At 38.8% G+C, this 24,940-nt stretch overlaps 1 protein-coding gene across 1 annotated transcript in view; it reads left to right on the top strand.

The window, feature by feature from the left end:
• LOC134351946 (uncharacterized) overlaps positions 1 to 24,940 on the top strand; it is a 315,363-nt gene that overhangs the window by 125,774 nt on the left and 164,649 nt on the right. The window contains exons 65-76 of the mRNA XM_063058888.1: positions 605 to 732; positions 1,470 to 1,625; positions 4,988 to 5,175; positions 6,263 to 6,348; positions 7,813 to 7,940; positions 9,163 to 9,318; positions 10,956 to 11,143; positions 14,735 to 14,823; positions 17,405 to 17,538; positions 18,342 to 18,466; positions 21,874 to 22,051; positions 22,143 to 22,355. Of these exons, the coding sequence (XP_062914958.1) occupies positions 605 to 732; positions 1,470 to 1,625; positions 4,988 to 5,175; positions 6,263 to 6,348; positions 7,813 to 7,940; positions 9,163 to 9,318; positions 10,956 to 11,143; positions 14,735 to 14,823; positions 17,405 to 17,538; positions 18,342 to 18,466; positions 21,874 to 22,051; positions 22,143 to 22,355 (1,769 nt within the window). The remainder of the gene's footprint in view (positions 1 to 604; positions 733 to 1,469; positions 1,626 to 4,987; positions 5,176 to 6,262; positions 6,349 to 7,812; positions 7,941 to 9,162; positions 9,319 to 10,955; positions 11,144 to 14,734; positions 14,824 to 17,404; positions 17,539 to 18,341; positions 18,467 to 21,873; positions 22,052 to 22,142; positions 22,356 to 24,940) is intronic.

The raw sequence follows: 24,940 nt of genomic DNA, 5'->3' as shown, positions 1-24,940 counted from the left end.
TAAATGCAGGCAAGTGAGACTAATTCAATTAGGCAACTTGGCGTAGATGAGTTGGGTTGGAGGTCCAGATCTGAACTGTATAATGGAATGACTCCATCACCAGTCCTTGGTATCTAGCCAGTTGACCATTCAACCAATGAAGGTGAAAGCAACTATCAGAATAGTCTGAACCTAAAATATGGGCCAAAAACTTTGTGACAGTTAACTTTTTTTTTCTAAATATGAAGTTATCATGTAATGATTTACTGAGTTAAATTAATCTAAAGTCATTGTATCCAACAAATGCAGACTGACCTCGTAATGTGTTCTGGGGTGGGCACTAAATACTGCTGACAACCCTTGAATAAATATTAGAAATAACTTACAAGTACATGCAGTGTAGCATAAAATATCGCCAAAGTATTCATATTATTTGAAGCCTTTATGGCTGAGAACAGAATAGACATGTTAGTGATTGATGGCTTGTTTTTGGAAGTTGTGACTCATTTACAGTTCCAACGGTTTCACTTTGAATAAATTGGATTTTAAGTGTTGATGATAACTTGTAATATCTTTTTCCATAAATGGAATCATTGAGGAGTAACCTATTTTTTGTTTTTTCCAGCATTCCCACTTAATTGTTATGAAAACAACAGTTTTGCTCTCTACTTGAAGACCTATTTCCAAAATTATTCCAACTTTCTATCTCTGAAGGATGCATATTCAGTGGTATCTCCTGAACTTTTAGCTGAGGTAAAAAGTGAATAATTCTATTGAAATGAGGTTTTTTATTCTACTGGGATTGACATTTTTAAAAATATAATTCATTTTGGAAATATGGCCCCTGCAGGCGGAGCAAACATTTAATTGCCCATTCCCTTGGGAAGGTACCTTGAACTAGTCGTTAAGGTTTGGATATACTCAGAATGCTGTTAGAACTTACGCTAAGTAATCCAATTACTGGGTGAACTTTTTTGCTGTTGTAGAAATTTTCATTCACCAATGGTATTGGTTTTATAACTGTATTGTAACTCGGCAGGGATTGCTATTTGGTGTTTAAATAAAACCAAAAATCTATTGCTTCTAACTTTTAATTGGGACCTGGTTTGCCAGTTTGGAGTCAATTAATATGTAATGAGTTTAAAAGATGAGAATGGGAATTGCAAGGACATTATTTTAATCCATATTTCTTTCCATTCCCATTGGAAAGGCTGGGTGACAATTGGTCTGAGAGACATCATCAAAACATGAACAATTGTCTGTAGCCTTTAGTCACAGAAGTAAATCTGTAGAAATTGTTCTGGTTAAAAAGAAAATAATTAACAGTCACAGTATAACACTAAGGTTTTTTTGTGTGGAATGCTAATATATTGGTCAAACTTCATTTTCCACATGCAAAAACTGAACAGGATTATATTTGTAGCAGAAGTACTTGTATACTCACACAGCTTGCTCCAAAATATTTATCTTTATTGGAATTTTCTTTTTAGGTGTTACAGAACACCAATCCCAAGGAATTGGCTGATCTGCTGAGAATGCCTGGATTCATCGATGACTATAAGATTTTGATTAGGCTCTTAGTCAATATCCGATCCAGGAAAAATCTGAATTTACTTCTAACTGAATTCATCACCAAAACCCAAGATGTAAGTTGCAAATATTACTTTTATCTTTTGGACTATGGCGTGAAGTGCACATAAGCTAAAAATCCCTCCTTCGTGCAGCACAGTATGGGCCATTTGGCCATGATGTTGAGTTGACTCGTATAACCCTACTCCACAATCAATCCAACCCTTCCACCCTACACAACCTATAACCATCAATTGTTATTGCACCCATACAGTATGCTATCTAAGAGTCTCTTAAATGTTCCTATTGCATTAGCCTCTGCGACCATCCCCAACAGTGTATTTCAGGTGCCTACAACTTTCAGTGTATATTTAAAAAAAACTATCTTTGACATCTCACCTAAACTTTCCTCCACTCACTCTAAGTGGATGCCATTGCCACTCTGAGAAAAAGGTGCTGGCTGTTCACTCTATCTGTGCCTCTGCTAATCTTACACACCCCTATCAAGTTGCCTCATATTCTACTTTGCTCCAAAGAGAAAAACCCTAGCTCACTCAATCTTTCCTCACATACTGTAACTCCTCTGCACCCCCTCAAAAGATTCCACATCTTTCTTGCAATGAGATGACCAGAATGAACAAAACACTCCCAAGTGTGGTCTAACCAGAGTTTTATAGAGCTGCAACATTACATTGAACTCAATCCACTACCAATGAAGGCCAGCATTCTTAACTTGCATCGCAACTTTGAGGAATCTGTAACTTGGAACCCACACTCATAAGACTTCTGCCATTGACCTTGTACTCCGCTTTCAAGTTTGATCTTCCTCAGTGTATCGCTTCACACTTTTCTGACTTAAACTCCATCTGCCACTTCTCTGCACAGCTTTGCATCCTGTCTATATCCCACTGTAACCAATGACAACCTTCTCCACTATCCACAACACCACCAACCTTTGTGTCATCTGCAAACTTACTGACCTACCGTTCTACTTCCCAGAACATGTCCCTTTGGAACACCACTAGTTATTGACTTTCAGTCAGAATATGCTTCATCTACCACCACTCTCTGCATAGTGTAGGCAAGCCAATTCTGAATCCATGCAGCCAAGCTTCCATAGATCCATGCATCATGACCTCTGGAGGAGCCTGCCATGTGGAACTTTGTCAAGCACCTTACTAAAATCCGTATACACCACATCTATCACTCTATCTTCAACTTGCTTTGTCACCACCTCAGAAAAGTCAATCAGATTTGTGAGGCATGACCTGCCTCTAACAAAGCTATGTTGATTATCCCTAATAAGGGAACTTCTCCAAATGCTCATTAATCACGTCCTTAAGAATCTTTTCCATTAGTTTGCAACCAGTGACGTACGGCTCACTGATCTATAATTCCCAGGATTATCCCTGTTACCATTCTTGAACAATAGAAAAACATTTGCCATCCTCTAATCATCTGCTGCCACTCCTGTAGCCAAGGAGGATGCAAAATCATCATCAACAACCCAACAACCTCTTCCCTGGTTTCCTGTAGTTACCTGGAGTATATCCCATCTAGCCCTAGGGACTGAATTATCCTAATATTTTTCAGACGTTCTAGTACTTTCTCTTTCTAACCCTCAATGTATTCCAGCACAATAGCTTGATCTGCACTAAATTCACATTTGTCAAAGTTCCTTTCCCTGGTGAACACTGAAGCAAAGTATTCATTAATTACCTTTCCAACCTCCTTTACCTTTAGGCATATATTTTCCCCTTTATCCCTGAGCCATCCTACCCCCACAGTGATGCTGTTCTTTCTGACAGAGCTGTGGGTCTGTAGTCTATAGAAACAAAGTATTTAATGGAGATCCAAGAGTATTTAAACCCATGGATACAGACTGTCAAGTCCAGGGGCTTCGTTGGCCTATGGCCTCATTAGTTGACCTAGTACTACTTTTTCAGTGATCAAACTCCCTAGAGTCCCATGATAATCTTCTTCTTCTTCTTCTTATTATTATTAAATTATTTTTTCTGAGCTTAAATTGGTGAAACCTGAGGTAAGGTCGTAGCCAGGCATGCTCATTTGTCAATTGCTAGGAACTTTCGGACTTTTTTTGTGGTGTTTAGTATTGTGGCCTTCTGAAGATTTAAATAGATTTTGCTCTGTAGCCCTAATCGTTTAATGCTATTGTGTAGTGCTTTTGGGATGATACCAGCTGTAGATGTTACTATTGGGACAATGCATACCTTGTTCATGTTCCAAGGTCTTTCAATTCAGCATATTTCTGGTGTTTTTCACTTACTGATTTCTGTACGTTATGTGTGTTTGGAATGGTTAATATCTGTTAATTATCCTGTAGTAGTATATACAGGCGGTTATTATGGATTGTCCTATCGGTAATAAAAGATCAATCATAATATAGTTTGTGGTATTCTGAATCAAGCTTGTATTTATAGTAAGGTGTGATTTCTTTTCTAAGTTTGTATTTTAATGCAAGAATTTGGTGAATAATTAGTTTTTTATTATTAATATTGGAATATTTTAAAGCCTTCCACCATGAACAATCCAAAATAATTATTGAAAATTGCTACAAACCCACTATTTCTCATTTTGAATATCCTATCATTTATCCTCTTTTGGTACTTCTTTTTATTTGGCTGTTGAACTATTACTCTTTGCTTCTATATGACCTGCTAACTTACACTCCGATTCTGTCTTCTCCATCTATAATTTTCTTTTTCGTTATCTGCTGGTTTCTAGTTTTGTTGATCCTCTGAATGATCCCTTTCTTTGCATGCCTTTTCTTTGAAGCTGATAACATCCTGAATGTCCTTAGTTAATCAGAGTTGCATGCTTTTTATTGAGCCTGCTTTCCTTGTCGCAATATATCTTTGCTGGGATTTACACTGCTAATTTACTGTTTTAGCTGACAAATTAACTCCCTTCCCTTTTAGCCAACTCAACCCTCCTTTCCATTCTTTTCATTCCAAACCCACAAGCCCTTCTGCTATCTGAAATTGGAACTAATCAGTAAGTAGCGCAGTAAAGGTAAGTTTTTTAGCCGTTGCCCAACTTTGAACATACGTGTTATCTGGTCATATCTGTGATTGGCCACAGCAATGTTGTGTTTTGTTTTTATTGGTAAATACGAAGAATCAGTAACCATACTATTTATTTCATTTACCACTCAATGGTAGCACTCAAATACCTGCCAACATTTGCTGTGATAGTGAGGGTTACTGGTTTAGAGTGTGAGGGACGGGGTGATGAAATCAGAGTGCGATAACTGCATTCCCTCTGTATTTTACCCTGAAAGTAACAAATTATCAGACCGCTTATAATGGAGTTTGTTTTCATTCGACTGAACTTTACAGCATTGGTTCTACACATAAAATAGTCAATCCTTTGCCCTGCAGCAATTCTCATTCTAAACACTTTATTTTGTCTTTTCCAGGAAAAGCTTTTAGCTGCTGTCGTTGAGGGGGTACGGCTTGAGTTTCAGAAAAGCATTTCTGGAGCCAATGATACAGATGTAAAGGAATGGCTTAATGTTACACTAATTCCAGCCCTGCCACTCGTCAGCACCACCCTCTTCAACTCTAATAATAGCCGAAGGCTTCAATGCTTTTTACTTGAAAAAATGTAAGAATATTTCCAATATAATTTGAGTTATATTAGTTGAAAGTAATTTGACAGATGATTTAGTAGTACTGAGTAGTGGAGTGTCTATAAATATATATACACACACACATACATATATGTACATATACATATATATACATATACTTGTCAGATAAATGATCCAACAGAGTGTGTATCATTCCACAGAATTTTCACTATTACCTTGATGTTTTCCATTCTGTTCTTGCTTTCCTCTTCTCTGAATAGTTGTGATGGAAAGTCATCAAGGTCATATTCTCTATTTTAAGAACTGTTGACTTGAAACAGCATTTGAAAGTACCATTCATTCATGTTTTTCCTGTTGAACCTTTTGACCAATTAGCTTTTTATTCTTTCTTAATGGCACACGTCTATCAAAGCCCTGTGTCTAAAGATGAGTTAGCCAGTTATTCAAATAGTTTGCCGCACTAACTTTTAAAACATAAAGGAACGATGTACATCTGGACCTTGCACCTTTGGACGCAAAGGAGTCTGTAGCTTCAGGAGACACATGAAAATTGGGAAGGGAACAAATATGATGTTTCCTGCCCAAGGCTGATTATGTTTTGAACTGAAGGAAGGCTTCCTGATTCTTGCTAAACCTATTCTTGGAAAAGTAATTTTTATACCCGTAATATTAGGCCTCTATGCTCATTTTTGTTCTGAGATTGTCAAGGCTTTCCGATAGAGCTGGAACAGGATCTGTTAGCCTGACAGTACATCGGTAGGGCATGGTAATTGCTTGCTGCAGAGCAAAGCGTTGAGTATTTTATGCATGGAACCACTGCTGTGAAGTTCAGCAGTGTTATGCAGTTTTGAATGGGTCTCAGACATGGGTACGTGTGTGTTTGTGTGCACATGTAATTAATCTGCTGTGGTGTAAGATTCCTCTATTTAATATTGCAATAATGAATTCATTCTAGGTTAGCTCATAAATACGTAGTAGGGTCAGTCATGGGAGTTTTATGCATTTATTAGAAGTACTAATGAGAAGAATTTCAGCCTATGACTCTTAATATAAGTTCCAGTGACACTTATAATTAATGTATCTCTGTCGATTTTTCTTCAGTGTTACAGTACTGAGCTTATTCAAACAGCAGCAAAATCTCTACGATCAGAAAGCCATATATAAAAACTTGCTGGCTTATGCAAAAGGTAATTACAAAAAATTTGACTGGTTTTGTTTCGTAATTTAATGGCGCCTTATGAGTTGTGCTTGGTGGCTTTTCAAACTGATCCATTAACAAGTTTTATTCCCTTTACACTTCCTCCAACTACTGAACTTGTGAGTTTAGTTTTCTCTTTTTAGCTCAGAGTGAATGGCAATCATAAGTCCTATCTAAAGTGCTCGAAGAATTATTGATATACATTTGTTGTTGCCAATAGATGGCCTTTCAGATTCAGCCTTGCTCGCTTCTAGTATTTATACTCTGAAGTTCGGTTTTAGCAAGCATAATAGATTTTATGAGAAAGAATCAGAAGTTATAAAAGTACAAACCTTTGGAAATTCAGAACAGACAGTGAATGATAAATATGTACATTAAGATATGGCTCATGTTGAGAAGACATTGACTGTGATTGAGCATGAGAACAGGATGAAATGGATCTGGCCTACACATTTTGAGAACCTTTACATTGTAGAACATGAAAGAAGGCTGAAGGAAAAGATTTAAATGTTTATAGATTGGCTTTATTTGTCGCCTGTACATTGAATCATCGAAACCTAGGGTGAAATGCTTTGTTTGCGTGCAAAACCAACACAGTCCAAGGACGTGCTGGGGCAGCCCACAAATGTTGCTATGCCTCCATGCCCGCAACTTACTGACCCTAACCCATACATCTTTATGTGGGAGGAAACCAGAGAACCCAGAGGAAACCCACACGGTCATGGGGAGAAAGTGCATACTCCTTGCAGGCAGCAGCCCGATTTGAACTCCCACCACTTCTGTAGTAAAGCATGACACTAACTGCGATAAAGATTCGAATTGATGCAGAGATGTGTATGTACAGCTCCAGTATATGTACAAGGACTTGTGCCATCCTTTGATAGCTGATTAGAGTATGGAAATAAGCCTCAGTCCACTCTCCTGTACATCACAGTTGATTCTGTGATCAGAGAGGACAGGGGACTGCTGATGTTGGAAACTGAAATCGCCATCTGATTCAGCCAAACTGCAACTTGAGGCAATTCTGACAGAAGGAATCATTGATCTTAAATCTTAGCTCTATTTCTCCACAGATGCCACCTGGCCTGAGATTTGTTTTAATTATTTTTCTGTTTCATTAGAATGAAAAGATGCTTTTCTGCATACAGACTCAGTAATCATCCTTGTGTATTCCCCTGGCATTGCCACAGTACCACCGTGCAGTCTCGCCACCAGCTCTTTTGGTCCACCCTCCCACTCCTCCACTTTTCCTGATCTCCAGTTCCCTAGCTCAGCCTATTATCTGATCCTGTTGTTCTGGATTAGTTATGACGATCACTGAGAGTAATAACACTTTGCAAATTTAATTCTGTTACACCACTGCATAGTTGAGTTTTGGAATGTTTGTGTACTTATTATGTCCTTTCAGTGAATAGGGTCTTTGAAAACTGATTGAATATTTACTGTTTTCCAGTATTTCCTTATCAATGCTATGAAAACAGCAGTTTTATCCTCTACCTGAAGAACTATTTCCAAAGCTACTTCAATTTTCTAACTCTGAAGGACGCAGTTTCGCTGCTTCCTCCTGATCGTGAAACTGAGGTAAAAAGAAAGCTACTTCTTCGGTGAAATTTGGTGGTGGTCACTTCCAAGATGTGCTTAATGTGCATTTGTTGTTAAAGCATTTGAGTGAGCCCACACTGTATGCTTCTTGTGATTTGGGAAGGAGCTTGCTCTATGTATCACCAGATGAAGCAAAGAAACTTTATTCTGTTACTTTCCCTACAAGCTGATGTGTAGCAGCTGTCCAAAGACTGCTTCCATCAACAGCTTGCTTATTCTGCAAACTTCCCCAGATCAAGTTTTACTATGATGTCAGACTATTCTGTATTACAGATAATTGTAATATGATATTAATAATGCTGGGGCTAATGCATCTTCATGGAATTGACATCACCGAATGGGAAATTTGATTGTGTTGAAGGCGGAAAGCTTTATTCCTACTCAGACTTTTTTAATGTTTCTATATTTCTGTGACACTGTCTGCAGTATTACTAATGAGATATCCTTCTAGCTCTTTAGCAAAAAATAGTCAGAATCTAATGCTAAGTCTTCCTTTGTAGAATATTTATGTGTGGGCAGTGTTCCATTTTCATGATAATCTCTTAAGAATTCTAAGTACTAACCATTTAAGACAGCTGTAGTTTTTTTGTTTCCTGAAAAGGAAGCTGCTGATTTGCATTTATTTAACTGAGTTCTTTAAGATAAACCTGTCTGGAAATGTATCTAAATTGAATAATCCAGAAACATTGGTTTAAATTATCTTTGTTCCTCTGTCATATTGTGCAGAACAATTAAGGAAAATTTGAATCAGTTATTGCATTTAGTTTAATATCAAATTCAGATTGAAATCTGATTTTTGAACCCCTTGATTAATCTTTTAAGACAGTTACTTTATGTACCCTTTAGAGTAAGTCCCACCAGTTGAAGTGTGATATGTTGAAGTAATGGAATAGTTAAAGGGTACATGAAGTATGCATTTAAAATATTGCTATGCTGTAGGGAACGGGAGAAAGACTTAACAAATGCCTGCCATTCCAGAACTGAACTTGGGCAGGATATTGAATGGCGAGATTGAATCATTTCCCATTTTCTTTCAAGTAAAATTCTAAGAACTTTATGATGCAGCTTGACTACTTCAAGATTTCAAAGAAACGATAGAACTGATTTTTGGCATGGTACTGCACAAGCTAAAATTTGTTTTCCCTGGTTTGTACCCAGTTGCTTCTGCAGAATTCAGCAAATTCCTTTTGTCTCTTTACAGGTGCTAAATAATATTGATGTCAATGAATTGGTCAGTCTGCTGAGCACACCTGGATTCGTTAAAGACGACAATCTCTTAACAAAGTTGGTGCTAAAAATCAGACCCATCCAGAATCTAACTCTGTTTTTAGAGGCTTTCGCCAATGCAACCCAGAACGTAAGTTGCAAATGTAATTTCTATTTCTCCATTCGCAAGATGTAACCATTGTAGTCCCAAAATGGGTCTTGGTGTATCAGAACATTGCATAAGAATTCTGCACTACTAGAGGACTCTAATGAGGTCAAAGTGTTCATTTATAGGGCAGTACGGCCATAATAAATAAAACAGTTTCCGAATCCTTCTTATTAACTTAAAATATATGAATAGAGGAGCGGAGTTGACGACATTACTGAATGTGTTCGATTTAAGATATTGGTCTAGCCTTGTTTTGTTCCATTTGCTTTTCTTTTGGGATTAGTATTTAGTTTTTTTTGGGGGGGGGGTTTTCTTTGTATTTTTTTTCTTTTTATTTCTTTTTTCACTATGATTAATTATATTAAGAGTTTGGAAGTCTATTATACCTGTATTATTTGAAATCATTTTTGTACATGCTTATCAACAATGAGATTATTCCAATCTCTCTGTATCAATATTGTTATTCTGTTTATAGTTTTGGAAAATTAATAAAAAGATTTAAAAAGAAAGAAATAAAACATATTACTAGGGCCAAGAAGGTTATGAAAATTTGATGTTCTTTGTTTATTTCACATACGTAAGCTCTTTGAGTGATTAAATACAGGAGCTTTGCAACAATAATTGCTTGATAAGACAATGTCCTGGCCAATTATTCTTCTTCTTAGGCCTTAGGCTCCCAGTGGGCATAGGCCATCCATGACTTCCCATCTCCATCGTCCACAAAGTCGATGGTGTGGCTGGAATTCATCAATGCTTCTGTCGTGCATAGTATTCACTGTACAGGGGATGAGCCTGTATAAAGAACTGTTAGCCAGCCTTGCCCATTTCCACCTCTCACGATGGAGATGGAGGGTTGGACTTTGAGAGGTGTTCTGGCCAATGAGTACTCTAAGCATTATTACCTGCCTTTGCCATATCTACAATTTACAGCCATAGCTTATCTGCTGTATTGAAAGTGGATTCACAATTAGACAAGAGATGTGGGTATCATTTAAAATCATGAATCACTCCCAGAGAATGCTGGCCTTATTGCTTCCAAATCATAACTCTGACATTCATAACTGAGCCTAATTGCCACAGGGATGTCACAGAACAAGGAGCATGCCTTATGAGAATAGGCTGAGTGAACTCGGCCTTTTCTCCTTGGAGCGTCGGAGGATGAGAGGTGACCTGATAGAGGTGTATAAGATGATGAGAGGCATTGATCGTGTATAGTCAGAGGCTTTTTCCCAGGGCTGAAATGGTTGCCACAAGAGGACACATGTTTAAGTTGCTGAGGAGTAAGAACAGAGGAGATGTCAGGGGTTAAGTTTTTTACTCAAAGTGGTGAGTGTGTGGAATGGGCTGCCGGCAACGATGATGGAGGGGGATACGATAGGGTCATTTAAGAGACTTTTGGATAGGTATATGGAGCTTGGAAAAATAGAGGGCTATGGGTAAGCCTAGTAATTTCTAAGGTAGGGACATGTTCAGCACAAGTTTGTGGGCTGAAGGGCCTGTATTGCGCTGTAGGTTTTCTATGTTTCTATGTTTTTTTAACAAGTTGTGGGAATTTATGTTAATAGATTAGAATTCTGGTACTTAGTAATAAAATAACAATGTTTCCTTTTCATTTGCAGGCAAATCTTTTAAGTGCTCTGATGGAGGGTGTGTGGATTTTGTTTACGGAAAGCTTCCCTGAACTCTCTGATGCAGAAGTGGAGGAGTGGCTTAATGTCAGACTAGTCCCGTATCTGCCATTTCTCACCACACCTGCTTTGGTTTCCAGCAGCACGCTACGAGTCCCATGTCTTCGCTACAGAAGAATGTATGTACTTGTTTAAACTGAACTGAAATATCTAGAAGTTCAGGTATCTTCCTGTCAAATACAGTAGCTCAGAAGGATGCAGGACAGAAGATAACACGCCATATTCCATAAGATATGTCTTTACATTGCTGTTGGGTGGAAAAAATATACCTGTTACACATTAATGTCTCCAGAAGTTTCAGCTATACTTCTGATTTGATCAAATTTAATTTTATCATGGTGTTTAATTTTATCAAGCTTGGCTGTGACAGTCACTGAAGTCACATTCTCTCTATAAAAAAGAAGACAGAGCATCCCGGTCTAATGTTAGAACTACAAGAGAACCATCCATTGAAAACATTTTCAAGGCTGAGATGCTGGCCGAGTATACTCTGAAATATTTCCTAATGATGACAATATATTTAAATTGATGTTGCATTTTTTTTTGTTTGATTTGAAATGGCATCAGATGAGCATCAAAGCCACAGGGGGCAGCTTTGATTCTCAGCTAGTCCTAAATTGGTTGATTTCAGGCCGATCACCACAAAGAGAACAGAAGCATGCTAACATTTTACAGTCTCTTATTAATAAGTTACAACTATGCTGTTGCTCCAATGGATATTGGATGTAAACAGCCAGAGCAAATTAACCTTCTCAGTCAAATAGCCTAGAAGTTCAGACTTTCAACATCCACGGGGTATTCGCACAAGAATCTAGCAACATTTGAGGTGAAACTTGTGTCGAAATCTTCAGGAGAGGAGGAATTGCGGAGAAAATTAGCAAGCTTTAGGTGGGGCATTCAGAGCCTTCTGTTCGAGGTCACTTGCGTGACAAATTAAGTTTTGCAGTGGAGGAAGAAATATCTTTCTGGTGTTTTGATCCTACAACAGCAAAAATAGGAGGGTAAGGATTTGTAATTGAAAATCAAACATTGCTGGAAATCAGAATTTTTTTTTAAATGCTGGAAATCCTCAGCATCCCTGGAAAGAGAAATAGAGTTAATGATAACAAGCTGAAGACCTTTCATTAGAACTGAGAAAATATCTTTGGGCAAAATGTTGATTTTTCCCAGAGCATTAATGAATAACCACGTGGCTAATGTTTCCTGGGCCACTATAATCATTTGTTACCTGGAAGTAATTAAGTTCTTAAATTAGTAGATTGGTGCCAGAAGCAGCACCAAGAATAAGACATGAATAGAAGACTGAAGTTTAATCTACTCACCAGGAGAAGGACAATACTGTCAAATTGGTTTATTATTGTCACAGTGAGAAGCGTTGTTTGGCATGCCAACCATATAGATCATTTCACTATAGCAGTATATTGAGGTAGTCGAAGGGAAATCAGTAACAGGATGCAGAATAAAGTGTCACAGTTACAAAGACAGTGTAGTTCAGATAGACAAGATGCAGGGCCATGACGAGGATAATTGTGAGGTCAAGACTCCATCCATCACACTAGGGGACAGTTCAGCAGATTTTTAAAAAATCTAGCAACAATCTGATGTTTATTAAAAAATATAAAACACTGACTACTCGTACAACACAAGGACTGGCTCTTCGGTCCATGATGTTGTACTGTACTAATTTAACTAGTAATTAAGTGCCAAATTAAACTAATCTTTTCTGCCTATACAATAGACATGTCTCTTCACTCTCTGCACATTCACGTGCCTTTCTAAGAGCCTTGAGAGCTTCTTCAAGGTCTCTGTTGTATTTGCCTGCACCATCCTCACAGCACATTCCAGGCACCTGCTGCGTTGCCCAACACATCTCCTTTTAAACTTGCGTCCTCTAACCTTAAATACATGCCCTCTAGCGTTAGACATTTCAGCCCTGGAAGGAACATATTGGCTTGTCCACTCTATCTATGCCTCTCATAATCTATTAAGACACTTTTAAATCTCTACTTAGCCTCGGCTGCTCCAGAGAAAGCAACCCAAATTTGTTGAACTTCTCCATATGGCACGTGTTGGGCACCTGGCCAAGTGGTTACGGCATTCATCTAGTTACCTCAAGGTCGCTGGTTTGAGCATCAGCTGTGGCAGCGTGTTTGTACCCTTAAGCAAGGCACTTAATCACACACTGCTCTGGTCTGTGCGAAGAGTGGCGCCCCACATAGACTTCCAGTATGCGACTTGTAAGGCATGAAAATGCCCGACGCAGGCCTCTCATGGGCTGAGTCGACGTTCGACGTTCCCTCCCCCTCCGGCATCCTGATAAACTACTTCAGCATTTTCTCGAAATCCTCCACATCCTTCTATAATGGAGTGACTAGATTTGAATGCAATACTCTAGAAGTAGCCTACATAGAGTTTTTGGAGGTAGAGGATAACTTCCTTGGTGTCTTAACTAATAAAGGCAAGCATGTCATGTATTTTCTTTACCTGTAGAGCCTCTTTCAGGGAATGACGGCTTGAACCCCAAGATTCCTCTGTACATCAGCACTATTATGGTTTTGCCATTAATAATGTACTGTCACTTTACACTTGATTTTTCAGTCCATGCCTAGGAGTTAATGTTGCCTGAACTTGGCTCATCTTCCATCAATTATTTCACAATATATCAGTATATACTTGGCCAGCTTCCCATCATGTGTAAATAAATTAGATCTCTTTTGTCCCCCAATTGTGTACGGTGAGTCTTTAGCAACACATACAAAAGGCTGGAGGAACTCAGCAGGCTAGGCAGCATCTGTGGAAAAGAGTGAACAGCCAGTGTTTTGGGCTGAGACCCTTCGTCAGTTCTAAAGTCCTGAAGAAGGGTCTTGGCCCGAAACATCGACTGTTTCGTCCCGAAGAAGGGTCTCGGCCTAAAACGTCAACTGTTTACTCTTTTCCATAGATACCTCCTTTCCTGCTGAGTTCCTCCAGCATTTAGTGTGTGTTGCTTTGGACTTCCAGCGTCTGCAGATTCTCATGTCAGTGAATCTTTAGAAAATCTTTTTTGGAAACACATAATCTGCTCTCATATAACTTAAACAGCCTTGTTTGTTATAAACTTTCAGAGTCTCAGATTAATACAATTTTTGAGATGAATTTAAGACCAGACTTCTTGATTTCCTGGCAAATGAATGCTATGAGATTGCCAGCTTTTAAGAGTTATTAACTGTAAGAGAATGTGAGAGTAGATGAATGAATGTTCATTGTTATTGGTTTACGTGTATATTCTTATTATTAAGGAGTGGATGTCAGTGGGAAATTCACATTTATTAGCCACCCTTGATTACCCCAAAGGGAATAATGGCATTTACCCTTGGTTCATACACCATTGTGTTATGTAGTGATTCACCATTAGTAGTCCAGTTTTTGTATCTTTGATTAGCAGCGTGTAGTTTTAGTGTGAGTTTGTCTCCATATGTATTTTCATATTTGCTTATTTCTTCATATGAATGTAGGTGCATGGGCATATGTGGGGTTTCTTCTCTAAGCATATAAATGTGTACACATATCTTTCTGTTTGAGTTGTCCGTAAGTTTATGAACAAAGAGGAAGGGCAACACAGGTAAACTTGATTCAAATGTTCTTTTTATATGATTTTATTTTAAAGTTAGCATTGCTGCAGTTTAATTTGAGCTGAAAGTGAAATATATTTTTGAAAATTTTATCTTTAGTGTAAATGCACTGAATGTTCAGTTGCCAAAGTTACACTCAGAAAAACGGACAGAAATCTACAATGGGATCAAAGCTTACTTGCTACAAGGTGAAGTAACATTTTTATTCTAAAGTTACAAACATAGACTATTAATGTCAATTATTTTAGAGGAGGAAAAAGACAATTTAATCAAAGTTCTTGGTGGTAACCACTACTATAGCAGTGCTGAATGACATGTCAGAATCAGGTACTGTATGTTATCACTGACATATGTCATGAAATTTGTTGTTTTGCAGCAGCAGTGCAATACATAAAATAAGAATATATATAAAAAATAAATAGTGCAAAAAGAGAGCAGGATATTGAGGCATGGACCATTCAGAAATCTGATGGTGGAGTGAAAAAGTTGTTCCTGAAACGTTGAGTGTGTGCCATAAGGCTCTTGTACCCCCTCCCTGATGTTAGTAAAGAGACGAGGCCATGTACTGGGTGGTGAAGTCCTTTATGATGGATGCCATCTTCTTGAGGCATTGCCTTTTGAAGGTAATCCTCAATAGTGAGGTGGTTTGTGCCCATGATGGATCTGGCTGAGCTTAGAACCCCCTGCAGCCTTTTCCGATCCTGTGCATTGACGCCTCAGTGCCAGGCGGTGATGCAGCTAGCCTGAATGCTTTCCACAGTACATCTGCAGAAACTTGCTAGAGTCTTTGGTCATGTACCAGAACTCCCAAAGAAGTATAGCTACTGGTGTGCCCTATTCATAACTGCATCAATATGTCGGGCCCAGGATAGATCTTCTGAGATGTTGACATCCGGGAACTTGAGGCTGCTCATCCTTTCCATTGCTGACCCTCAATGAGGACTGGTGTGTGTTCTCCCAAGTCCCTGTCCTGGAGTCCACAGTCAGTTCCTTGGTCTTGCTGGAGCTGAGGACAAGGTTGTTGTTATGACATCATTCAATCAGCTGATCTATCGCATGCCTGTACGCTTCCTCATCACCACCTGAGATTCTGCCAACAGTTGTGTCATTGCCGTTTGATCTGGTCTATGCAGGGTGAAAGATAATTGCAATGGTTTCCATAGATGAAGAGTTCACTCGTCTTAAGACATAACAGCTCCTGGAATCTAGGAAATTGCATCCCACTAATGGATATTAATTTGAATAAGAGTGAAATGTGAGAAAAATAGTAAGAAACTAATCTAGTGTCCATGTTTGTGCAGCTGTTTAGCTTAAAACAGATTGTTAAAATGGTGCAGAGTTGTTTTGATTCACTGTGGTGTTTCGGGTGACTGGCGTTGAGTATGAAGTATGGTTGTGATGTTGAGGTGCCAGTTTGTTCAAAACACTTTCTGTGGAGATGACATCTAGCTAATTTAATTCAAAATACAATTTCTGTTTTGTGAGAATCTTTGGTTTGTTGGATGTTTAGATTTTTCCAATTGAAAGTGGATGATACAGCATATTGACTGAGTGTTTAAAAAACATTTTTTGGCACATTGATGGGTTGATGTTCGAATTTTTGTCAGATGTTTAGAACCTGAGTCCTGATGAAGAGTCTTGGTCCAAAATGTCGACTGTTTATTCTTCTGCACAGATGCTGCCGGACCTGCTGAGTTCCTTCAGCATTTTCTGGGTGTTGCTCTGAATTAACAGCATCTGCAAAAGCTCTTCTGTTTATAATGTTCAGAATCTGTTCATTGTTGGAAAACCACCATCTACATTTATGTGAATCTGTGTTAAGTGTGAACTTGACATACAGATACTCTCCACAAGTTCCATTTTGCATGCCATGATTTTTGAGGGTGAAACCTTCATTTGTTATAGGAATTCCATGTGAATGTCCCATTATTGCTTAAAATGTGTTCTGAAAATTCATCCCTAACCATATCTTTTAATTATTGTAGATGATTTTACAGTCCCTAGTCAAGGTTGGTAAGCAGAGTGCAGGGCAGTTGATCTGCTGACACATGATTTTTCATAGTTCCCACCCAAAATGCTTTCATGTTTAATGTAGATAGATTCATAGATAGATACTTTATTGATCCCAAAAGAAATTACAGTGTCACAGCAGCATTACAAGTGCACAAATATAAATATGAGAAGAGAAGTAGAGAGAATAAAGAAATAAGTTACCACAAACAGTCTTAACAGGAGGGAGTCATCAATTCCCCAGCTATACGTTGACTCATTATAGAGCCTAATGGCTGAGGGCAAGAATAACCTCCTATAGTGCTCTTTGGAGCAGCACAATTGTCTTAGTTTATTGCTAAAAGTGCTCCTGTGTAAAGCCAAGGTGGTAGGCGGAGGGTGAGAAATATTGTCTAGAATTACCAGGATTTTCCATAGGGTCCTTTGTTCTATCACAACATCCAGTGTGTTCAGTGTGACTCCTGTAACAGAGCCAGCCTTCCTTTATGGTTTATTGAGCCTGTTGGCATTACCCATTGCCCCAGCACACCACCACATAGAAGATTGTACTGGCAACAACAGACTGGTAGAACATGTGAAGGTGAGGCCTGTACACTCCGAAGGACCACAGCCTCCTCAGGAAGTAGAGGGAATGTCATTTGCTAGTATTATAAAGATAAGAGGCTTGATAGATGAACCAGTTGTTTGAGACAAAAGTAGATGATTTTTAAAACAATTATCTTTGTATCATTACAATGTTTTATCTACTTTGTACAATAGAACCCAAGCCAAAATGCTACAATGCAAGTGATCCAGTCCTGAACTCCACTGCGTGGTTCTCTCAATATCTAGGACTGTATTTGAGTCAAGTTTCACTCGCTGACCTTCAATCATTCACTGATAATGAAACATTGGTAAGTACTTCCCTTTATTTGAATTTTATTTTCAGTATTCATATAAGCGGAAAGAAGGACTTGCACTGAGGAGTTTGATTGTGCTGGGATAGTGATGCTGAAGTGTCCATGCCAGATAAATAAGGAGGACTTTCAACAACTAAGTCTAACTGTCAGTGATTGAAATCATTCCTGACCTCCTAGAAGGAGCAGTGCTTATTGCCTGTACAGTATATACTTTTCACTTCCTGAACATTAGGAGGTGTGCTACACCATTAAATCCATGAGCAGTTGATGCCTTTACCTTACAACTCAAAAGAAGATGAATTCTTTGAGTAGATAGCTTCCTTCAAATGCAACCTATAGGCAGTGAATTTTAATGTGGCACATGCCAGCCATTACCACTAGCCTGAAAGACTAACTAAAGTCCAGAACTACCTAAAGCAACAAGACTGTTCCACACCTCAAACACCAATAGATTTGCAAGGAACTCATACAATATGGGGGCTGAAGACTTGTGCTTCATAAAAGAATCCATTTAACAACTGTATTTCATCCTCCTGAGTCCAAAAAACAAAGATGAAAATTTTCTTTTGAAGAACTACTTCTGAAATTGTTACAGTAACTCTCAGAATGGCACTGCTGCTGCCTGCTGGAGAAATGGTTGGAGGGCCTGCTTGATATCATATTAGGATTTGCACTTTCATCCTATCTGATATGTGTCAACACTCCAGCTATATCCTTACTGTTGACCAAGAGAATCTAAATTTCACTGAGCATATCATGTTAAGTAAATCTCCTAATTTCTCTCTCACTCTGTGCAGCTTCAAGTGTTCGCAGCAAACGCAAAAAACCTGAAACTTGTAGAACGTTTGGCGTTATCGGATGAAGTATCAACAGCCTACATTAACTTACTGGTTAAAAACAATCCAAATTTTAATACTTCGAGGTATGTGTTCAATGAATTGATATTTTTGTAATGTATGAAATGGAAAATTCCCTTCATTATATTTATGGGATTGGGACTTGCAAATCATGATTTTGATTTTTTTAATCGGTACTCATTTGTTCAAAATAAACATGCTTTCTTCAAAAAGTTAAAGCAATTAAGGTATTTGAAAGTTCAAAAGTGCTCTTATATGACTTTTTATCAGTAGCCAATCCTCTGTATTTTGCTTCATGAGTAGAACAGTACATCAAGTTACAGATTGGACCCATTTAGCTTCAGCAAAATCAACTATTCGGTTTCCAAGGGACAGAAATGAGTAACCAAATAAACTTTCATTGCCATTTCTCTGTTGCTCAGTTCCTTTTTCTATAATTTATAACTGTGTATATAGAGCATGCGTGTATATGAACACATGTTCACGTGTCTGAGAATTCTTCTTTTATGGACTTGTTCCTAACTTAACAATCTTCCTTCAAGTTCTCCTGACGCTCTAGCAAAATGCCTCTATTAATATTCCTTCAATTAATGTTTCTCCTTCATCCAGTCCACATCAATTTCTCTTCCCCTCTATTTCCAGCACTTAGTTTAATACCCACTAACTTACTTTGTGAGGCTGTTCACTCTTCCTTTTCTCACGTCATGGAGCAATACTGAGTCTCAGTGGGAGCAATTGTACATGAGTCAGGTGGTTAACAATGACTGGACCTTGTGCTGTAAAGTCTGGGTGAACATCCAGCGAAGTGCCCACATTCTGTAGAAGTCAATGGCTCTTTAACCTTAATACTTAGGTGTGGGAGCCAATAAAAACCACAAGATTAAGTTGGTACAAGAATGGTTATGGCCATAGAGGGAATGTTCATGTCACACCTGTCCATGAACCATTACATACATTTATGCTATCACCCAGGGAATTCATTAGGGAAAAGAAACACTCTATTTCATTCTGACATATATTATCTCAAGGTTTAGGTTAAGTGCAAATGAGAATCCTGCTGACTACAGACAGAAAGTTGCTGCCAGCGTGAATCTTCAGTTCCAAACCTTAGTGTGAGAAAATGCTTGAAACATTTAACTTAAAAGTGTAAATCACAAATTTCAAACTCCAAGGCAGAAAGTCTGTGCAATTTGATCCTACTTATCAAAATGGAATTGCAACTGCTGATTGTAGTTTTGCATGGGAGTTCATCACTGAATGACTGCTACCAATATTCCTTTAGTGCATATCTGGCCTTTGAGCTTGTTCCTACCAAATGAAATGCTGAGACATTCATAGATACAGCTACATTCTCTTACCTTCTCCTCCCAATCCCTCTGGTAGGGTGGTCCTGATGTACTGCGGGGGAGGGGGGTGAAGTAAATGTATTTGTCGAGGGCTGAGCAGTACATCAGTTGAAGTGTTGCCGTGACTCTGTGGAGAGCTGTATAACGATTGTAAAGATTGTGCCCTCTAAACCGATCCACATGCATACAATTTGAAAATTGGAACCATGTTCATCAAATGATATTCACTCTTGGAGTTCGTCTGTCAACAATCAGCAAAGGCTGCACTTTTTAAAAGTCACAAAACATTTTTAGTTTTGTACCAGGAGATTCATTCACCGCAATCTCCTGAGGTCCTCAAATTGGCCTAAAACACCTAGAAATAGGAGATGTTGACTGCATTTGAAATGATCTATGATCTGTACTATATGGTCAGCTGTTATAACACGGATTCTTTCTGATTGTTGTTTTTTCTCAGTATTCTCCAACTGGGATGAATACTTAATCTCTGAAGAGGCTGATAGGGTTGTGAGCTCTGCCTAATAATGCTTCTATGAATTAGGTCTGCGGTTCAGTCTTAAACTTGTTACTTAATTTTTAAAATTCTTGTTCTAGTAATCTATAATCTATTGATGGGTTATGATATTCATTCTTTCATCTGTTTCTGTTACACTCTTCCATGAAAAAGCTTTCAGTAAAAAATATAGTATTTGTATTCCACTTATGTATACAAGTGAAATATATTGCATATAAGGTATGTGTACTAATCATTACATATGTGCTATGTTCTTAAACGACATATATTTCAATAGCTATTGCCTCAGATTCTCTCATCATTTAATGTTAAGCTTCCAGATGTCACCTTTTAGTGAATTAATGGATAAGCAATTCAGACTTCCCACTTTGCCAATCTATTGATTTTGCCATGCCTGATCTGAAATACTCACTTTGATGACAACTTCTTGCAACTTGATGCAAGTGTTGCATTTTGAACCCCACCAGTTGCCATCAATCATGAGAAGAATAAGCTCATGACAAGTGGCTTCATGAAATGAATTATTATTGGGACTGTATTTGGATCTATGTATCAATATGCTAGCACTGAGTTTTGATGTTGCTTCAGCAAAAGAAATTTGTACATGATTTTAAACATTGTGTGTGCTTTACAATATTAGGAACTCTCAGGTACACAGTGACTTCCAGGGATTGTAGTGTATATCGTAATATCGATGTAGTATAGATTGTATCCAGTACCAAATGTTTACTGAGGTCATGGTTTCAATCCTGTGGATATTATCAAATGAGGGGCAGTGGGATATCTGAAATCCAGGATATTCAAAAGCATTAACAGGGAGCACCATGCTATCTGTGCAAGAGGGGTGGGGAATTGAATAGATTCGTGATTACAGGTAAGTTGGTGAACACTTTATTATTCCTAGAATTTGATTAGATAAATTCTTTCAATAGAATATGATCAGATTTTGTTCAGCAGAGTTAGATGAAAAAGAATTATTTTAGTTGAGTTTGATTGACTGCAATAATGTAGATGTTTTGGGAGTAGAATTTGGATAGATTTTTCTTTTGGTTCGATGTGATTAGTAAATAGGTCTTGTATAGTCTGATTAGTAGCCATTCTTCTAGAGCACGTGAATCAGTAGGAACTTTTGCTTCACTTGTAATATGTAAAAATGACACATTTAATAGCGGTTTTGCTTAATTTGATTGGCAGACAATGAATAATCAAGATTTAGAAACTTAAATTGACCATTGAAATAAAGAATATCCATAAGAACACTGAATGATGGCTTAGGTGACAGACTTGAAATGCAGGCCACCTCCTTAAAGAGATTTTTGTTTGGATACAACTTCCAAAGTCTTCATGGATTTTAAAGAAATTTTAAATATTCCCTGCATTAAGCCATAAAACATGAAATTATAAAGTAAATTTTAAGGCAGAGGACAAATGAAAATTTGATCCAATAACATTTGGCTCTGTGCCATCATTCATGTCCTATTACATAATTCAATTTGCCAATCTATTAAAATCTGTAATGACCATATTTGTAATATTCTTCAGTATATATAATCAGAGTGTTGGTGCACTGAGAGGTATGGCCATGCTAACCCTGACTGATGTTCTTTTACAGTCTGCCAAATTCCCTGCTGTGCTTCATTACCAAAACTAATCTGCTTCAGAAATTGACTGCACAGCAAACGTTGGCTTTAGTCGAAAGGATAAACAGAGTCTGCGGGCTTAATCTAACATCCAACACATCTACCAATGGTACGGTACCTCCTGAAGAGCCAACAGATGAGCAATTAAAGGTAAAAAAAGAAAATGATGGAACATCTTTAGTTAATGTGAAGTGTTTTCTTGGAAAGGTTGAAGTAACAATGTTGCCTTGTCTTTTTTCAGTTGGCAGTTGTTCTAGTGGGCAAAATCGACAACTTTTCAGTCAGCACTTTGAATACCCTGGGGCAAACTGCTGTTGGACTGTCATTGTCACAGGTTGACAATATTGATGGGAACACTCTGGAGCAAGCCCTGCCAAGTCTGGGCAATGTCAGAGGCTGGAATATTGGACAGACTAGTTCAATAGTAAACAAGTTACTCACTAGTGGCTTCCAGGTAAGAAGTAAATAAATCACTAATAATTATTTATAAGTGACTAAAATTGTTGAGCTGATTTACTATTGTCTCATGTACAGTGATAAACTTTGTTTTGCATGACACCTATACAAATCATTTCATTGTAATAGTGCATTGTAGTAATAGAAGGGAAAACAATAACAGATGCAGAATAATGATTTACAATTACAGAGAAAGTGCAATGTCAGCAGACAGTCAGGTAATACCAAAGTAGATTATGAGGTTAAGAGTCCATTATAACAGTAGGATAGGTGTTGTCCTGGACACTGGTATACCTGCTTTCAGGCTTTTGTCTCATCTGCTTGATAGGAGGTGGAAGAACAGAGAAGGTGAGGGTGGGTGGGGGGTTGTAGGTGAGCGTTTTGATAATTTTGGCTACTTTACCTAGAAGGCAAGAAAATTAAAGACCTAATAGTCATGGACTTTTAATGTGAATTAGTTTTAATATCCATATCTGGACAAACTGTTTCAAAGAGCCATATGTAAAATAACTCCAAAAGTTGTGAATCCCACCATGCCGAAACTGGTTCTCCCATTACAGTTAGTTCAGAGCTGGCTGATGGTATCCGTGCCAGACTTTGAGGCGAGTGGCCCTGGGTTTGACCCCAGCTGGCTCCTTGCACACTTTCCATCCACGCTGAGTGGTGCAAAGAGCTAGCAACTCGGCCTCATGGAGAAAAAAAATGGACAAATGCTAAAGAAATGGCAAGGTTGCCACTCGATGAGCCACAAGGTGCGGAGTGGAACTGTACAGTTATTTCCTGTCAGCTCTACAATTTGCTTCACTTCATGTTTTGTGGCTGAAAATGAGGGAAGGGGAATGTCAGCCTGAGTTTGCAGCAGAACATAGAACATAGAACAGTACAGGCCCTTCGGCCCACAATGTTGTGCCGACCCTCAAACCCTGCCTCCCATATAACCCCCCACCTTAAATTCTTCTGTAGACCTGTCTAGTTGTCTCTTAAATTTCACTAGTGTATCTGCCTCCACCACTGACTCAGGCAGTGCATTCCACGCACCAACCACTCTCTGAGTTAAAAACCTTCCTCTAATATCCCCCTTGAACTTCCCACCCCTTACCTTAAAGTCATGTCCTCTTGTATTGAGCAGTGGTGCCCTGGGGAAGAGGCGCTGGCTGTCCACTCTATCTATTCCTCTTATTATCTTGTATATCTCTATCATGTCTCTCCTTCTCCTTCTCTCCAGAAGGTAAAGCCCTAGCTCTCTTAATCTCTGATCATAATGCATACTCTCTAAACCAGGCAGCATCCTGGTAAATTTCCTCTGTACCCTTTCCAATGCTTCCACATCCTTCCTATAGTGAGGCGACCAGAACTGGACACAGTACTCCAAGTGTGGCCTAACCAGAGTTTTATAGAGCTGCATCATTACCCCGCGACTCTTAAACTCTATCCCTCAACTTATGAAAGCTAACACCCCATAAGCTTTCTTAACTACCCTAACCACCTGTGAGGCAACTTTCAGGGATCTGTGGACATGTACCCCCAGATCCCTCTGCTCCTCCACACTACCAAGTATCCTGCCATTTACTTTGTACTCTGCCTTGGAGTTTGTCCTTCCAAAGTGTACCACCTCACACTTCTCTGGGTTGAACTCCATCTGCCACTTCTCAGCCCACTTCTGCAGCTTATCAATGTCTCTCTGTAATCTGCGACAATCTTCTACACTATCCACAACGCCACCAACTTTTGTGTCATCTGCAAAGTTGCCAACCCACCCTTCTACCCCCATATCCAGGTCATTAATAAAAATCACGAAAAGTAGAGGTCTCAGAACCAATTCTTGTGGGACACCATTAGTCACAACCTTCCAATCCGAATGTACTCCCTCCATCACAACCCTCTGCTTTCTGCAGGCAAGTCAATTCTGAATCCATCTGGCTAAACTTCCCTGGATCCCATGCCTTCTGACTTTCTGAATAAGCCTACTGTGTGGAACCTTGTCAAATGCCTTACTAAAATCCATGTAGATCACATCCACTGCACTACCCTCATCTATATGCCTGGTCACTTCCTCAAAGAAGTCTATCAGACTTGTTAGGCACGATCTGCCCTTCACAAAGCCATGCTGACTGTCCCTGATCAGACCAGGATTCTCTAAATGCCCATAGATCCTATCTCTAACAATCTTTTCCATCAGCTTTCCCACCACAGACGTAAGGCTCACTGGTCTATAATTACCCGGACTATCCTTACTACCTTTTCTGAACAAGGGGACAACATTCACCTCCCTTCAATCCTCCAGTACCATTCCCGTGGACAACGAGGACATAAAGATCCTAGCCAGAGGTTCAGCAATCTCTTCCCTCGCCTCGTGGAGCAGCCTGGGGAATGTTCTGTCAGGCCCCAGGGACTCATCCGTCCTAATGTATTTTAACAATTCCAACACCTCCTCTCCCTGAATATCAACATGCTCCTGAACATCAACCTCACTCATATTGTCCTCACCATCATCAAGTTCCCTCTCATTGGTGAATACCGAAGAGAAGTATTCATTGAGGACCTTGCTCACTTCCACCGCCTTCAGGCACATCTTCCCACCTT

The sequence above is a fragment of the Mobula hypostoma genome, chromosome 9, assembly GCF_963921235.1.
Source record: "Mobula hypostoma chromosome 9, sMobHyp1.1, whole genome shotgun sequence".
In the NCBI taxonomy this organism is placed as follows: domain Eukaryota; kingdom Metazoa; phylum Chordata; class Chondrichthyes; order Myliobatiformes; family Myliobatidae; genus Mobula; species Mobula hypostoma.
Note: the sequence above shows the minus strand (reverse complement) of the source record. Positions and strands in the feature narration are given on the sequence as shown.